Here is a 19,907-nt window from a genome sequence, read left to right on the forward strand (position 1 = left end):
ACTGAGCCTTTCTAAAATTAATTTCATATCGGACTTTGTGAGTTGAATATCTTTGCACGTTTCTATGCACTTTTTGGCTAACTTAATGTTTTGTTAGTACATAAAACATATTTGTCATTATCAAGAATACATTGTCATACTTTTTTTTAAGCAATTGACATTATGTGAAGATAATGTCAATAAAAATTCCTAAGTGTGATGGAGAAAGTGAAATGTTTATTGTTTTTGAAGTTATCAGTGGTTAGAATTGTGGCAAAGTGATGGATTGCACTTGAATGGGTCTGATATGAGGGCAGCTGGAGAGAGAGAGAGAGTGTCATTACAAAAGAAAGCATAGTACAAGAATCAAAGGGAAATTAAATGTGATAAAGTGAAGTCTATGTGAAAGAGCAAGCAAGTAAGAGATGCAGAATTAGAATAACTATGGATGGGCAAGAAGTGAGAGAGAAAGATGGTGAATACAAGAGGGATTAATGTGCAAGAACAGTTATAGAAGTCAGCACAGGAAAACAAAATGCCACTGTGAGGGAGGGAGAGAGCATAGACACTGAAAGATGTCTAAAAAATAATGTCTGCTGGGGCATATGTATATAACTGCCTTCGAATGAATGACAACAGGCATACAGTCAAGAGATTGAGAGTTTTAGATTTGATTATGGCATTAGATTATTATCAATCAGATCAATTCTGCACTTAGTTGGAGAGAGATATCACAATTTGCTGATCTTTGTTATTAAAGATTTAGGAAATATTTAGCAGTATCTGATTGATTCCAAGAGAATAAGAGATGATTAAATCAAATTAAATGATGAAATTAAGCAAGCTCTCTGGAGAAAAATTTGATAGAGGCAACAGATAGGTGCGTGAGAAATATAAATCAAAAGTATATTAAGGGAAGAGGAAAAAAACACAGCATAAATAGTGCTGAGCCAACCAGACAAAATATACTTATTTGATATGTTACCAGTAGGTGGAATCATGATTATAGTAAGATAACTTTATTGTTGGTAGGGATAAGTAGGTGACCACTGCAGAGGATGTAGCTGAATTATATAATGAACGTTTCACTTGGGATACCAAGGCAACTGATGTGAAGTCAACAAGGTTCTATATACAGGTGGAGAAATTAGTTTACATCCTTTCATGGGTGGGTGGGGGGAGAATCATTTGTGGTATTCAGCCATATAATCCTCCACCTTTCATAACCAAGAGTTTCCATTATTATGTTTTACTGGCAATAAAATGAAATTTGCATCAGTAACATTTTTTCCCTATACAAAAATTGCTACCATTACCAACTTCCAGTTCTTCCTATTAAATGACTCATATTGGTTCTGGAGGAACTAGTCATGTAGTTTACTGTATACAACATTTATCATAAACAGAAATTTTAAATATTATTACCTGAGAAACTCATCACAGGAGGTAACTCAATGCTTCAATTGCATCCAGCTCCACTCTAATGACCAAATATATATTTTTATTCTGTTAATTGCACATATTCCCCAGCTAGCAGACTTTGTGTGAGTGGTTGGGATGAGCAGAACTCCTAGGGTATTCCAAGCACTGACAGGGAAATGTGATGAAAGAAAACCATACACTATGTGATGGCATATAAGTTTCTCTAAACTTTTTCATGGACTGTTCCCAAAGAAAGGAAAGATTGGCTAGGAGGTTGGCTGTAGAATGAGATGCGAGAATGCATACCAATCACTAATTAATTGGCAGACCTCCAGGTAGTGAAGTCAGCCATTAATGAACTTCTCCATTATTAGAGAGTAACTAGGTGAGGACTATGGGACACTAATTTCATTTATTTTCCAAAAACACAAGGAAATAAATAATATTTATTTAAAGCCATATATTTCAGCCTGAATATTACAGGCCATCATCAGTGGCAATGATAGTTAATTACAAGGAAGATGATGATGGCCTGTAATATTCAGGCTGAAATATATGGCTTTAAATAAATATGATTTACTTATTTCCTTGTGTTTTCATGTGAATTGAAGAAACCTCATGGCATGAGTATCTCTTACAGAACAATAATTTCATTGCTTACTATATACCTATTTACGGATAGGCCAGACAAAGGAATGCTTCCATGTTGTTGGGTAGATGGCAGATGAGTACGACAGTTTGTACAGGCAATACAGAATGGATGTTAATTCTCGTGCACAAATTTTAGCACAACTGGAGAGATATCATCCAAACCTTTTCTATTCAAGTGAAACTCAACAACAATGTTATCAGTAAATCCATTCCATGCCAGCATCTATAATCAAAGATAATCATTTTACACAAGAAAAAAATTGTAAACTGATAGATATAAACAAATGAAGAAAATCAGTCTTATGCTCATAACTACAAGTTATTAGAATTATTCAAAAAACTGGAAGCAAACCATCCATATGAGAAAGCAAGATTTAGGATATTGTTTCTCTGCAACAGATCTGCAAGCAGGCTAGATGTTGATAAAACTAAGGGATTAGATAATATCTTGACAAGTGCTGCCGAGGTATGACAAGTTGCAACGGAGAGCCAAAATCATGAATGGTGTGCTAGCAGAGCTGTGTGAGGAGAAGGGAGTGCAGTTTATGGATGTATGGCATGTGTTTGAGGGAAGAATGAAATTATACAGGTGTGATGGGTTGCATTTAAATGGAGTGAGTGCTAATATTCATATGCCCACATACTGGGGCATATGAATATCAGCTATGTCTAGGAAATGCAGGATAGGTTGTAATGGGGAGGAAGGATCATTGGATAACTGCCTTCGAATGAATGATAACAGGAATAGTCAAGAGTTGCTGCTGCTGGATGGAATTGAAGTGTGTGGAAGTATAGTGTGTGTAAGAGATCAGAAGCAAGAGATGAAGGGAAAAATCAGGAGAGTGGTATTGAAGAGACAGAAGTGCTTGGTAGTGGAAACAGTAGTAGTGTGAGAGATGAAGAGAGAACAAGAATGAAAGGAACAGGGAAATGGGGGGGGGGCTCGAGTGGACAGAGAGAGAGACATGGCATAGGGAGAGTGGCATATGTATGAAGATGGAGTATATTGCGATGTGGGTGGGGAAGTTGAGACTGAGCAGATATATGTGGTAAGTGGTGATAAAGGTGATTGGGTAGGTGTAGTGGGGAAATCACAAACAACTTGGCTTGGATAGGACTGGTTATAGACCTAAAAATGAACTGCTGTGTTCGTTTACAAATGCCAGAAGTGTCAAATATAAGGGGGATGAAATGGTTTCAGTGATTGAGTTTATTCGCCACAAAATCATTGGAATAAGTGAAATATGGTTGAATGAAGATGGTATTGGGAATAGAAATGGAAGGATACAGTATGTTTTGCGAGGATAGAAATGTCTAACTTATGTGCAACATCCACATAAGTTAGACATGAGAGCCTCCATAGCTCAGTTGGTATTGACAAAGTCCTTTGGTTGGAACGACCTGGGTTCGATTTCCGTCAGTGAAGTAAAGAACTTATCTAGTCTCTTTCAATGAAAGGTGAGCTAGCCCGGTCTCATATGGAGGTAGGGGGTTTTTTCATCTGGAAGTTCAAGTTTTTCACCCCCTAGAACAGGCAAACTGGCCCATGAACAGACATAGGACACACAGGACACACACACATCTACAGACATAGGTCACTTGGGTTATGGTCACATAACCCGAGTGACCATAACTCGGGTTATAGTCACAAGAATACTTACCTCAACACCACCAAAAAGGTAGAAGAGGATTGAGATTAAGTAAAGTAAAAGGTAGACATGAAAGGGAAAAATAGTGGCAATGGTTATGAGGCAGTGTGATGTAATGTGGAGGTTGAGAGGAAGACATATTTAGTTAGATGTTGCTATAGGCCTGGGAATGTGGAGAATGACGATGAAAATATGTACAAACAGCTTGGATAAGTGAACGAAGGAAGGATAATTATTATGGATGATTTTAATTATGGCAGTATAACTGGAATGAAGAGACAGCATTTGGAAAAATGAATTTCTCGAGCTCTTGAGAGATACCTATCTCAAGCAGCAGGTAAAGGAGAGCATACAAGGATCGAGAGTTCTAGATCTGATAATTTCATCAGAGAATGTAATTGTGAGAGGGGTTTCACACTTTCCTCCAGATGATGAAAGTGATCACATGTGTTATGGCTAATCATATGCAGACTTTTGTGAGGAAAGGATATATGGGAATTATAAGGCTGATGATTATGACAAGCTTAGGAGAAGCTTGGAGCTATAACATGGAATGAGGAGTTGGGCAGACTAATAATGCAGACCAGAAATCTAGTATTTCATCTATGTTTTGCTTAGTCTTGTGTTACCTGTGTGTGTGTTACAAGTCCCTGATGATATCCTCACTGCAACTTAGTGTTCTTTTCCACCTAGCTGCACAGGTGAGATGTAATATCACCCAAGACATGTGTCTAGTGTTTCCCATTATTTTGGGAAATTTTATGCAACCATATTTATTCAAATTAAGCTGATTTTTAAGAGCCAGCAGATTCTAAAAACAGCTTTCTCTTCTAAATTTGCTGTGATGGAGCATGATGGATTCTGTGAGCTGTATCCAAAACATGGTCTGCAAGTCTGATTGACCAGTCATAACTGCAGATATTTTTTTTATGTTCTTCCATGCTGATACATCTCTGATTGACCATAGTCATGACTATGGTCAATCAGAGTTACTGTTTTAATAAGATAAGAAATTGCTTCACATTGGAGTGCAAAGCTATAGAACTATGTGCAATATCCACATACTGTATTGGTAGAACTGTGTGTCATCCATCAGACAAACGACATTGGGAAGCTGAGGGAAAAACCAATAGAAACTTGTAGTCGAATGCATGTTGCAAAAACTACATAATATACCACTGCTATTATCATAACTGCAATAACATGCAGAAATAATGAAGTAGTTGAACCACTGTAAAGCAAAGATCAGACCACCATGACTATAATACACAAATTTTGTCACTTGGTTTACATTATGATAAAGGAACTCTGAAGAGGGGTTAGAGAGACAAGTGAAGAATACAATATAGTAATCTGAAACATTATACATGGCTGAGGAAATGTAAATCAAAGTTTAGTTGATAGACAGAAAAAGACGTGATAGAATCTTTAAGTTGGTGAGGAGGTGGGGATTTTACAGAATTAACATGGAAACAGATTATACACTGAATGAACTGAGAAATGACAAGGCAAAGATCTGCAAGTTGTGATGAAGAGGAGAGTGAGGAGCAGATTTCACATGGAAAGTGATGGATCAATGTAATGCATTGCAGAATGTGTGTGAATGCAAGAAGTGTGCAAGTTTACAGTTCAATATGAGAACTATACAGCTGGTTGACAGATCTTCTGAGATAAGTCATCGATTCCATGAATTCTGGCAATATAACATCCAGTCATTATATTATAAATTCTCAACTGCATACTTGATTAATCTCATCCATTCCTTTAGGATGTGTAGAGTCCCCTAATGAAGGGTTCACAACCGATTTTTTTAATGTGGCTGTTCATACTCCTTGCTACATTCCCTAAGGGCAATATTCATGACTGTAATCTGCATGTGTTCAAGGGGCCAGTATGCCTGTTCTGGGGGAATGAAAAACCCGAGTTTCTGGGTGAATAAACCACCCTTCCATATGAGACTAGCTAACAAACCTTAAGCCAAAAAAGACCAGATTCCTCACGTTACTGACAGGAATCAAACACAGGTCTTTCCGACCAAAGGGCTTCACGTTTATACCAACTGAGCTACAGAGGCTCAGCTGTATACTTACAGGATGGTAAATTACAAAGGGGTGATTAACATAACAAACTGATGAGTGAGGTAACATCATGTGATAATGTAGAGCAGCATGATCCTGGTTATCGCATAGGATCCAAAAGAGAGTTAAATTAAAATGGGGTAAAAAAAAATTCCTTACATATAATCTTGAGGGGTTCAGGTTACTATAATAGTACTAAGTATGCATTCTACTAACTTGCTATCAATAACATTTCTACAAATCAGTTTGTCAGGACTCTGATTCAATCCACCTGAATCTTAGTTTTCCTCAGGTGTTTTTCCAGGCATCAAACACTTCTTTTGCTAATCTTTTCACTGCAATTCTGTTTAAGTGACTATCTGAGATTAGCTCTTCCAAAATTCCTGAATGCTAATAATGTCAATCCAGAATACCTTTATTCATATTCTTTTCATTTTTAATATAATTCTACTACTGATGCCATCTGTTCAATGCCTGTAATTTTTCTCAGAATTCTCATATCTCTGGTATCTAGCTTGTGATCAACTATTTCATTTCTAATCCAAGTATCAGCTCCATAAGTTAAAATCTGTTTGAACACTGTCTTATACACACTAGTTTAGTGTTTTGCTAACTTCTCACTATACCAGATTTGCCTATTGTGCTGTATATTTTCATTATTAATAAACTATCTTCACTAAAAATTGTCTAAATACCTGAAATATTTTTCCTGTTCTATAAGTTATCCATTGAGACTGCAGTTGATGTTTTCCTACCTATTTTCATAATTTCTGTCTTTTTTATTGCTGATTTTCATGCCAAATTTGTAACAGAAGTTATTTAATATTTAAAGTCAATATCCAACAGCTAAAAAATTCTGAAGAAGTATTCTGGATTTATTGAGAAAGATAACATCTACATAAAGAGACTTGTTGAATATTTCCTATTCTGAAAAAGCCACTATTCTTCATAACAGGATCATATAGATACTGGATAACATCTCATTTACACCATATAATTACAGCATTTTGAATAGCTTTTCTCTTGTCACATGCCTTTTCCAGATAAACAAAACTTAAATACAGATACTTATATTCTCTAATTTCTCAACTGTGTCACAAAATAAAAACCTGATTATGTCAACTCTTACTTCACTCAGACCCAACTTGTTTTTCTCTGGGTTTCAACAATTTTTCTTAGCACCTACTCAAGTATGCTTCCATAAATCTTTTACCCCATTTCTAGTTGAATAAAAATGGGGTAAAATATTTCCATATTTCTGATAGCGTTTCTACCTCAAGTACTTATATATTTACTCTTGATTGCATTCCTCTTAACATATTTCTAGCAGTGTTCTGTCAAATATAGTTGTTTCATTTAACAATGTTTCAAAGTAATTGCTACAGAAATCCAGAATACCTTTATCCTCAGTTTCCATATCACCTTTATCTCTAATTTCTTTTCCATTTCTATGCTTTTCAATCAACTAAATATTCTGCCAATGCTGTGATATCTCCCATATTCTTATCAAGGTCTTCCATGAGTTTTATTTAGCTAATTTTAAGCAAAGCTTTTGTACATTTTTCTCTACCCTCAAAAGTATATGCTACTTACTTGCTAAGAAACTCTCAGTACACTTTCCTCTTTTCCAGGACCCCACTTCTTTAACTCCTGAGTCTACGATGAAGTTCAAAAAGCTTCAGCAAGTGCTGCCCTGGCTGAATCAATCAATGTTTTCTTCTGTCTGCCAAGGCTGGTCAGCAGACTCAGAAGAAAAGATTCTCACAAGGTTTGGTTCTTGTTTTCAGATTTTCATTATATTCTCTTATACATATATTTCTTCAATATATTTATTTTTTATCCTGCTGAAAACTAAATGTTCACTTTCTATTTAAAATATCCAGTATGCTCTTGTGTCCTGAACTAATATGAAGATATTCTATCAACATTAACAGTCAATAATATTCTTATTTCTTATGTCCTCTTTCAATTCACTCATCTTTATATCAGAACATATTAGTAATGACTAGTCCATATCCCAAACAGAAATCAAGCAGTACCATTATTATAAGCATGCTATTATTATTATTATCCAGGCCTCCATGGAGTCAAAAGGCTCATCATGGGAGGTCGTTTTTAGGAAACACAAAGTTTATCATACAACATTCCTTGAACCCATCGACATTATAAGCATGCTATTTTTCCAAATTTTGCCAATATATATATATAATGTATTCATTTCCTATTTTCCCAGCTTTTTCTGTTTTCTGATTATCAACTTTCTTTAATGAGTTGAAAAATTTCTTGACTTTATCCTTGGTAGAACCTTCTGTGGGACCATGGGAACAAGTAAATCTCACTGCCCAATTCCCCATTTTGATATTTATCCATTTCACTATTTAAAACTGCCTGTCATTCCAGATTATTTTCACATTTGGTGTTGAACACTATAACTACTCCTTTCTTTCCCTGTTGTCTGAATAGAACATGCATTTTTATTCATAATAATCTGTAAATTATATTATTTTTTATCTTTGTTTCAGTAGTACCACTTATTTCTCTTAAGTGATGCTAGTGTTAAAGTTAGTTCCAGTAGCCGACTTTAAAATGTTTGCCCTGATGAACATAATAGGGTCTTGTTTAATTAGGTGTTTGTCCCAACCTGTCATGCTTCTAATGCAATGTACAGTATGTTATATTAGAATGACATTTTATCACATTTCTTTTTGCTTAAGCCAATACAAAATACTATTTAGTATTCTATATCCCAAACTGCCAATCCATCCTCATTTTGTTCAGTATTCATGTTCTACTAATGAGATATTGCACAAGATTGGAGATTAGGTCAAAAGTCACTGTGAGTTCTCTTCTCAACATTCCTTAAAAGGATACGTGGAGGTCTCCTTCCAATTATTATCTAGCTTTCTCTTAAGTGACCTTGTCAGAAAAAAAGTTCTCTCCCTAATTTTTAAGGAATCTCAAATATTGCAAGGCTCCCAAGTTCTATCAATATGAAGACAGCATTCATAAACTGTGAAATTAGTTTCCTTTCTATGTTCTCCCAGAGATAAGTGACCACCTTTAACATATGCTTTTTATCGCATGATGTAATTGTAGCCTGTTATACTATGACTCAAATAGGATTTATCTACATGTCTCAAATATATACAGTACATAATATATATATATTATCATCATATTACACTAAACAGATGTGTTATCATGAGCCTAATCGGTTTGGTGTTGCCAAGTACAGCATTTCTTCCACTCATGGAGCACAGTGCAAAAGGACTGCAGTCATCTGTAAAAGTTATTTCTTGAAGGATTTAAAAAAAAAAAAAAAAAAAAAAGTGAGGCTTTTAGCTATATCAACCCAACCTTATAAGGCTTTCAATTATCAGAACTCTGGGAAATTGGTTTTGTTAAAGTCACAGCAACACTGTTAATAGCTACACTAATTTGAGAGTGCATTCTCCACAATTTAGCTACCTATCCAATAGACTAAATGTTAGGATTACTCATCTGTTCTATGCTGTCATATAATACTACATGTAATTTTGTTCTGTTAATAATGAATCATCTTATGAAATTATTTAAACTGACTAGATAAAAATATTGACTTAGTATGATCACAATAACTAAAAATTCTGTTATGATTTATTTTCACACATTAGGTATTAATTTTTCATTTATTTTATCCTTATGACTGATTTATTATTAAAGCCTGTATATTCTTCACTGTTTATTCTCAGAGGAATATCTTTGAAAGTTAGTTTGTAGAGAGCACTCAATTACTATAAAATTCTACAGTGAATAATGTTAAAATTTATTCTTGTAAAAACTGGCAGAGCAAGTTTTGTGCTGGAATAACAAAACTATTGTGATGCATGAGCATTTTTTTTTTAATTTCTTTCTTCAATGAAGAATGGATTATATATGGATTTCATCTATGAGAATGAAATGGATTTCTTGCCAAAGACCATTTGTTGAGAGCTCACACTATTAGATAAAAACAAGTTTATGTGATTCCAACCCACACAAAAGGTTGTAAACTTATAGTACATTAATACTTTGAATGGATAAAGGGTTTTTATCTATTTTTATTAATTTTTAAGTATTTTTTTTACTCGGTCCAGAAACCTTGTTCTAAAGACTATTCAAGTCATTTCAGGCCTCCAATAAGCAGGGTGTTATCTCACACCAGGTAAAGAAATTCATCTACCACCTAAGACAATCACAGACCTCCATGCATATGGTATGATTCAATCCTACAGTCTGTTGGAGAGCAGATATGCTAACCACATGGCCAATCGGTTAGCGATTTATTTTGTAGCCCTGAAGAATTCAAAGAATTCTTCAGTTTTCATATAATGCTCTTTATAACTTATCAAAATGCTTAATTTCTAAAGCAGGTTTGGAAAAGAATTCTGCATCCTCACTGAAACAAAGCTGTGTGCTTTACAAATGTTTTAAACATGTACATTTCAGTTTATTGCTGAACTATGAAAATAATAACTACAATGACTATTAATTGGTGACAGTAGGAATACTAGCACAAAACACTAATGTCAATTTCTGCTTAATCCTGAAATAGCAGATGAAAGACAATTTTCTTCCTACCACAATTTCAACTGTTAATGAATGTGCTATTTTTGTGTGTATGTGGAAAAAGTGCAAATCTTATACAAATGAAACACAGTCCTTACTGATGTGTATAACTATAGTTTCAGCCTAATCTCCACATTTTTGGAATAAAGGCTGATAATATATTCTTGACTCGATATTGTTTCTATGAATGAAAAGTACATGAAAACTATACTAGATTTGAACCCATTATTATTCTCCCTTCCTAGCTATCTAACAAAAAAGTCAATATAAATACAAGGAATGTGACTGATAACATATTAGAGGAATCGGATTTAGGATTTACTTAGGATTTTCCTAAGATAAAAGAGCCTGAGCAATGTAATCATCACTGAAAAACTATGAAAAAGAAGGTAATGCATTATATGAATAACAGAGAGAGAGCACAGGATAGCACCATACAGATCTTTTTGAGATGCATAGATAAGAGGTGGAGAACCATGGCTACCAACAAAATGAATTCTCTCTTCCACGATATGCATACACTTTTTTTTTCTCATTTCATTCTCTTAAGTTTATTTTTTATTCTCATCCAATTTTATATTCTTAATTACTACAATTTCAGTCTTTCTCTTTTCTCTCTCTCTCTGTGTTACTTGATTTTTGTATCTATTTAACTTTTCTTCAATTGGTTCTGTTGTTAAGATGGTCTTACATATGAAAACATAAAACCATCAATGTCAGCTGTTAGTAAACAAAAATTAATTTCTGAGGCTAATATTCACGAAATAAATTTAATCCTCAACTAATCACAACTTCCAAAGTTAGCTATTCTTAAAGTAATTTACTCTGTTTACTGTTGGACATTACCTCAAGATCATAAAAACTAAAGTAGCAACTAGGCAATACTCCTAACACTATCCAACAAAAGAGAGATTATCACAGAATGCAACATCAGTAGCCTATTCCATTCATTACACTTGTAAAAAATTGAACCATCAAAATCAAATACAGGTTTCCTGTATAAATGTTAGATATGTGAGGGTGACCTTTTATTCTACGTGTGGGAAAAGTGATAAGGAAATCACAGTACAAAACTGGAAACAATCAACCTGGAGTTCAGAATCTACAGAAATTTAGCTGTAATAGGATGCTACATCAAGAGCAGCACAGTATGTTTCTTAGGAAGGAGAGCTGTGGTAAATAATCATGGCTATTAACACAGATCACACTAGAATGAAAAACATTATGACTGATTCATAAAGCACTGAAAGTGCATGATGTATAGTGATGAATGATAGTGCAACCTTTGCAGATCTGAGTGCACGGCTGATGCCAGGGGGAAGGAAACTTATGATCAAATGAATCATTATAACTGTGAAGTTTGACGACAGGGTATAATTAGTCTGGAGCTGTTTCTTCTGATATGAACTTAGACCTTTGGCTATAGTGCCTAAAAAGATGAAAGTCAAAAAGATAAATATGTGTAGTGCTTTCTATATCGCAGCAGTTTTTTACAGACTGAACTATCTTTTCGACATGAAAATGCATCATATCATTTGCAGGTACTATTGTGACATGGTTTGAGGAAACTCACATGAAGAAACTTAATTGGCTTAGTTTTCAATCTTAATCTAAATGAGCACCTTTGGGACAAACTGAAATTCTGGTTATTAATAATAGCACTTCACATTATAAACAACACCAGAAGAGGAAAAAATACATTTATTAAATTTACTAGTATTTTTATACCCAGCATCTTTGGAGCACAATTTGAATTGTTTTCAGGAATTATTTAGTTCAATGATGTGTGCTTGTCACAGTTATAATTGTGCTCTGAAGATGCTGGGTAGAAAACCAACAAAATATTAATAAGTTTAAGAATTTTTTTTCTCACTTCTGGTGTTGTTTATATCATGAAGTGCTATTATGAATAATTAACAACACCTTAGCTTTTCCACTGATAAATGCTGGTTGTGAGCCAGACAGTGCATCCAACAATGGTATATGGATTGGTCATGTTGAAGAAAGAATGTAAAGGATGAGCAATACCTGACTCACTATCACAAATAATGTTCCCTCTAAGCTGTGCCTGTGCACGCACGCACACACACACTGATCAAAAAGGAAGAACATAAAATTTTCAAATTTCTAATTCGCAGTCAATTTTTGAATGAACTATAAAAACGAATTATATGATAAATCATACTTGTCACTTTCATTACTTATAATTTCTCCAATGTCTCAACTCCAATATTACCCTAATCAATTCCAACTTAATATACTCTAATTAGTTCCTTTTAGCCTGCACCATTCAGGCAAACTGATGCCAACATCAGCAAGTTCAAGAGGCATATTTCTTAAGTTTAGACAGTACAGCCACTTGAATTTGTGCAAACAGTGATGAATGTTTGTAGCTACTCAATTTAAGCAAATTAATTTAGTGCTCACAATTTTAAAGTTTATAGTTAGATGAAAAATAGACAAACATTAACATGAGAAATATTACATTAGTGCACACCAAATTTGAGACTGGAAACTTGTGCACAGAATGTTTTTAATACACACATAGGCTGGCAAAATTTAGAGGGAACATTGATTGTGCTTAAATGGGTGAAAAGTTTTATCAAGGCCAAAGGCAAGTGTGTACAATTTAGCTTTCCTTGAAATATAGTGTTGTCCAAATACTTATTTCTAATATCATGTATAAATAGATCTATTACTATTACTGAATGATTTTTTTTAAAAAAATCCTGTTAAAGAGCTTGGCTTTATATATATGTATATAAATATATATGTAATTACTGCTATCTTTAACAACTAATGAGATAGAAATAAGGACTACAAAATCTATTTCAAAGTCAAAATAATTTATTTATTCTATTTCATGCAGCAAATAAATTGTCACAGATTAAGGTTCAAATGAAACATGCACACAAAACACTAAAGAATTTATGAAACCTGAAACTAAGCTATAAAATTTTAGTGTAGCCAATAATTAACCTATAAATGCAGCCTTTAATATATATATATATATATATATATATATATATATATATATATATATATATATATATATATTATTATTATTATTTGACACCTCCAGGGAGTCCAAGGACTGATTGAGGGAGGGCACCTGCTCTACAACTCCATCTCCACTATTCAATCACCAACTGACCGCAACCACACCAACGCCATCTACTGCCGACCACCACTGGTATTTACACGGACAATCACAAACATCCATGCCCACGGCGGGATTCGAATCCACAGCCTTTTGGCTGGAGAGCGGATATGCTATCCACTCGGCCAACCAGGCCGTGTGTATATATATATATGTGTGTATATATATATATATATATATATATGTGTGTATATATATATATATATATATATATATGTGTGTGTGTGTATGCCGTATATAAATATATATATACACACATGCATGCAGCACACATACATTTACACATCAATTCCATCCCCAAGGAGGAGGCAAAAGCCATTAGCATATTACTATTTGCACATGCATACATATCTACACACACAAAAAAAAAAAGATAAGCTTTATTTTTTATGGAGCACACTTAGATCAGAATGGGTGTGTGCACGCATGTTTTTTTTGTTTTTTTTTTGGACTGCACCTCTTTTTAATTTAAAAAATTATTAAATGATCATTTATAGGCACTATTGCCACCTTTGCCATATTTTGACAATTATGAATGATAAGTAAAATAGTGAAATAGAACTCCACTGATTCTTAAAAATTTTAGCTTATGAATGCAAAAATGAATTTACGATATGATTAAAAGATACAATGTGAACAAAGAATAAATTCGGTAATGAATGTGATTTTAATAATAAATAAATAATAACATAAAACTTTTAAAATTTAAAACAAAATACATTAATAGATTAAACATCTGGAAATTAAAACCCATAAAAACTGACTAAAGTAAATGCCTTAAAAGTAGAAATATAAAAATATATGATTAAAGATGAAATCAATTTACGGGGTGAAGTAAAGCCATTTCTTGAAAGCCTTACTTCACCCTGTAAATAGATTATCTTTAATCATATATTTTCATATTTCTACTTCTGAGAACATTTATGATGGTCCATCTTTTACACTTTTTAATTTCCAGATGCTGAGTCTTTTAATGTATTTGGATTTTTAATCTTTACAAGTTTCAAGTTAATATTTATTTATTTATTATTAATATTATCGAATTTATTTTTTGGTCATGTTATATCTTTTAATCATATCCTAAAATAATTTTTATGCTTATAGACTCTCTTTTTTTATATCTCAGGTTTTAAATTTAAGATTCAATAGAGTTCTCACTATTTTACTTATCACTAATATCACATTCATTCACTGCATCTACAATTCACTACCATCTACAAGCTGCTAAAGGTCATAACTGCCAAATCACAGCAAAGGTAGACAAATAATACCAATATGTGATCATTTCATTAATTATTTTAAATAATAAAAAAAAAAACATTCTAATCTAAGGATGCTCCATAAAAATAGAGCTTTACTTATCTCTTCATACTGAGGATTATAAATGCAGCTATATGAACCATAGGTTCAGAGATAATATAAAAATGCCTTAATGCTATGATACAGACTGCTATGATGAAGCAGCTCATCATTTGAAACTCATTTAAAATTGAGTAATGTGAAGAATTCCTTCCACAGATTACAAGCTTTTTTTGATTCTCAAGTTAACACGTAGATTGTTTAAATATGATCGAGAATGAATTTAGTTATGCCATTTAAGTAACAATGATCAAAAGAAACAAAATGTCAAAAAAAAAAGTGTGCATGAATGGCAATGCAATTAATTTTAGTCTAAAATTATAATTGCATCTGGACAATTTATTCTAACCTACTACAACATGGTTTGGGGAAAATAATGTGTGCATGTGTGTGTATGTTTGAGGGGGGGGGAGAATATTCAAATTGTGTATTCATATCATAATTTTTAAAAAATGTAAAAAATTTCGGATTCTATGCAGCTCTGCCCATAATCCCTAAGGTGTACTCAATAATGATTACCACAATATAATTAATAAAAATACAACTACCACCATAGATTTACTTTCAAAACAAAGTTTTTTTTTTCTTTTTCTTTCTGTATTACTTTGTATGTGCACAATGAAAAGTACAGCAGAGAAAGAAAATTGCTTCCTCTATCTTCGATATCCTACAAAAAATTGTTCGAATCTATCCTTCAGCGTAAGCTTTCTTCTCTCCGGTTTCTCTAGTAAATCAGAGCATGCACTTCACTTTTATACAAATTCACAGAAAAAATAAACCAAACGAACAATATCTCTGCAAGTAATATACTTATATTTAATAAAATAGGGATATAACTGTTGAATTAAAATTACGGAATCCACAGGGGGTTATCAGTATCATTTGCAGAATATAAGAACAATCGATTTACGCCCCTATGGTAATATATATTATGAAGATCAACTCATCAAGTATTTCGTAGGAGAGAGAATTATAAGTTTGGAGTAAGCTGCCTAAATCAGCAGCTTCTTCAAGCATAAAAGTAATGCTGCAGTACTACAATTAGCAACCAATGCCTTCGCTTTGATTGCGGCACAAGTTTCGTTAAAACCCCAACGTTAATGTTAAACGATACTAAACAGGCGCGCATTTTAATTCGTAAACCATATATATTTCAGGCAATTACTTATTTTTAAAAAAATGGTCACCACCCACATGTGCATCTTCTACTAATAAAAGTTAAATTCACAAATTATGATAATTTCGTCATGTTATCGATCAGCTGTACACTGCACATAATCACAATGGCGACGTCAAAAAAAAAAAACCACGTGGTTTACAGCGGCATTTCAGGTTAACAGTATATTATGTATTCCTATTGTCTATAGTTCTATATAAATTGTGAAACATTATTCGTAGATTTTATTGTGGTAATCACATGAATTCAATTTAAGCATCAGCTTACTGCAATAATATCAGCTTTCCGAAATGAAATTTGAATATAAAAGTCATTAAATTAAATGACAAGTGAAATCAGTATAAAATTCATAAATCACCTTCATATTACGTTAAAAGTCTGTGAAATAGAATAAAAAGCTAAAGCCTCGAATACAAACATCTTTAAACAAAGAATACATAAAAGAGGATCAATAAAAGTTTAATTTTTCATATCGCAACATAAAGACATTTGTCCGAACCGCCATGAACACTAACACTGACACAAAGATAACCAATAACATCGCGTAAATTCAAGCATCAAACAAAATAAGCCCAATCATGACATCGTTTCTGATGAAAGACTAGTTTGTTGATATCTCAGTAAAAGAAAGAAAGAAAGAATATGTGTTTCGCATATGATGGAAGGAGAGAGGCTATAACAGGATCTCTTAATACTTATTATATTAGATGTTAATCACAAAAGATTCTTTATTTATGTTTTCTTTTGATTTGATGTCTGAAGATAAATTTTCAGCAATTGTTTCCTAAAGTAGAGCAGCAAGCCAAAAACAGCGAAAAAGCAAACAGTATTATTATTTATAACATGTATTTACCTGAAAGAGCTGAATACAGTTTTGTTCACTAAGAGTGGGAAACACAATTCAGGAAAACTAAAGAAATTAGGAGACTCAGTGAAGATTTTGTGAAGGCACCCATGAAGCGAATGAATATGTAAATGAATAATAAAAAAAAAAATTTGAGAACTCTAGTTTCTCAGGCAACAGTTTCGAATAGGGAAGTCAATTCAGTATGTAAAGGTGGTGGGGAACCTAAGGGGATGTACACTTTCTACATACTAATACTAGAAAAATCTGGAATAAGAAGGAAGCGTTTTCGGCATAGGTTACCACAACTTCGCCAAAAGTTATGTGAAGTTTGGCTAACAAGTAAACAGGGGCGAAAGATGGTCTTGAAATTCACGCTTGTTTACTTGTCAGCCTGATTAGCGGAATAATGAATTACTGACCATTTAAAACTATATATTAAGAAATTTATGTACACTTAATCATACAAATATAACATTTATTTTACAAATGATATTCTATCTTTTTCAATTTAGCTACTTGAATAGAAATGCTACCCTGCGGTTCTTCTTTATGAACTGGTCAATAACATCGTCATAAAAAGTTGGTTGTAACTTAATTTTTCCAATCAACTCGCACACTTGTAAAGGCTGGCTGATGCTCACTGGCTAGAGCTACTATCACCGCGTATGGCCTGGGTTTAAGACGACGTGAAAGGAACGGAAATGGCTATGTGCATGAAATCACAGCGCTGTAATGAGGACCTGTAAGTTCACACAACCGAGCAACCCAAGGTAACTTTTACTAGATGAGCAAGCATCGGCCTTCCATACACAACACAAAGCTCAATTATGTTGTGTTGTGTTGTGTATGTAAAGGCTGGCTTGTAAAGGCTGGCTGACACTGACTAGAGCTACTTTCACTGCGTATGGCTTGTGTTTAAGATGACGTGAAGGGAGCTGAAATGGCTATGCGCGCTCATGAAATCACAGCGCTGTAGCGAGGACCTGTAAACTCACACAACTGAGCAACCCAAGGTAACTTTGACTAGACGAGCAAGCATAGGTCTTCCATACACAACGGAAAGCTCAATTATTGCCGTGCAAGCTTAAGACGTCTTCTGTCTACAAAAATAAAAGCCTAAATGCCGATGCTTGCTCGTCTAGTCAAAGCTACCTTGGCTTGCTTTTATATGCATGCATTTATTAACAAATAAATATTACTTCTTTCTCAATTAATGAGCTTGCACAGCAACCATGGAGAATTCTCTCCTGATGCTTATATAGCTTTCTTCTGGTATTTTCCTAGTTTTCATCTTATTAATTGTATTTTTAGTTCTGACATTAATATTTTTGTTAGATCATTCTTTACTGTATAAAATTTTATTTCTTTATTATTCAGTCCAGAGTAACCGGTTTTTCGTCCTGTAAACTCAAGAAAATCGACCGTAGAACCCACATTATTTCAGACATTAAATATATTGTGTTAGGGTTAGGGACCACGAGATGGCGGTACATTTGAGCCATCTCTCTTCACTGAGTACCACTTAATTAGTGATAGCCTTGGGCCATCTATCTCTGATTGGTACCAGTGGAGATTGAACTGCCCACTCAGTCTCCAAAAGTTAGATAGGGCTAAATGGCCTCGCCTACTCCCCGTATACGGGAATAAAAAGGCGTCAGCTGATTTTTTTTTAAAAGAGTAACCAATTTTTCTAAATCTATTGTTTGTATTTTTACCTTTTCTTTTATATCTTTGTCAATGTATTTTATTACTGTATATGTTTTTAGTTGTGGCTTAATTATATCATTTTCTAGTTCAGATACAAAATTGTTCAATCTCACTCTATGTTTTTCCCTTACTTCTCGTTTTGCAAATGCATGTCTCTTTTGTACTCTACTTTTGCTATTATTCTCTTGAAATTTGGCCATTTTTGGTAATTTTCTTATTATTTTATGTTTTTATTATCTTTTCAAATTCTTTGTCCCAGTTTCATAGTCCACTTTTTCTATTCTATTTGCGCTTTATATCTGAACAAATCTTGACAAACGCAGCAAAAGAAAGCTCAGTAATAAAGCGCAAATAGAATAGAAAAAGTGGACTACGAAACTGGGACAAAGAATTGTCTCACTTTTCATATTCATGAAAAGTGAGACATATTCATGAATATGAATATTTCTCGCTTTTCAAATGATTATCTTGATTGGTACAAATGATTTGAAAAGCTAGACATATTCTATAAGGGAGGATGTAAAGGAGTTGTTAGAAGAGGCAAAACTGAAGAGCTTTGATTGTATGTCTCCTCCCACGCGATTATAGAGAGAAACTGATGAGGAGGGCGTTCATAGCCAATGCGTTTATACCGAGATTGTGCCGAAGGAATGATGTAGAATTTGTCGATCTATGATCTGTGTTCGGCGGAAAGAAGGATTTGTACAATGCTGATGGACTTCATATAAATGGATTTGGTGTTAAGTGTCTACAGAGAGCTATGTTCACTGAGATGCTGAAGCCTAAATTCAGGGAAAATTAAGATTAAGCAATTAGGGTGGATGCAAGTGAGTATGTGTGATGGCACACATGAAGCAAATGAATGTGAGAATGACCAAGTGAGCAATCTAGTCTCTCAAGCAAAATATTGAATATGGTAATCAATTCAGGAAGTAAAGGGGATGGAAGCCTAAAGGGATGCTGCAGTTTCTATATACTAATGTCAGAAGTATCAGAAACAAGAGGGAGGAGTGTTTGGCATTGGTTAGTGCGACCTCTCCAAACGTTGCATGCATTAGTGATACTTGGCTAATATCAGATGATGTAGTTACAGGGATAGAATGTGAAGAGTTTAGTATTTTCAGGGAAGACAGTGAAGATTTGATAGAGGAGAGGAGTACTCATATAACCATATGAGTACTGTGTAACTATATTCATCAAACAAAAATATGTGTTAAGGAAATTTTGAGCCAGAGTATATCATAAACAGGAGATTCAAAGCTTAGCAATCTCTGTATAATGAAATATCTCC

General features: G+C 33.7%; 1 protein-coding gene across 3 annotated transcripts in view; it reads right to left on the bottom strand.

The window, feature by feature from the left end:
* LOC150092959 (uncharacterized) overlaps positions 1-16,531 on the bottom strand; it is a 538,308-nt gene extending 521,777 nt beyond the window's left edge. For 2 of the 3 annotated variants that reach the window (XM_090413661.1, XM_090413659.1), the window contains exon 1: positions 16,080-16,157. In XM_090413661.1, coding sequence (XP_090269787.1) covers positions 16,080-16,087 — 8 coding nt within the window. In that variant the 5' untranslated portion in view covers positions 16,088-16,157. Of the gene's footprint in view, positions 1-16,079; positions 16,158-16,420 lie in introns of those variants that run through there. The other variant, XM_090413660.1, reaches the window with a different exon arrangement.
* Between the last annotated feature and the right edge of the window lie 3,376 nt (positions 16,532-19,907).

Source organism: Typopeltis vanoorti, chromosome 24, assembly GCF_054136105.1.
Source record: "Typopeltis vanoorti isolate ZY-2024b chromosome 24, IOZ_Tvanoo_1.0, whole genome shotgun sequence".
NCBI classification, from domain to species: domain Eukaryota; kingdom Metazoa; phylum Arthropoda; class Arachnida; order Uropygi; family Thelyphonidae; genus Typopeltis; species Typopeltis vanoorti.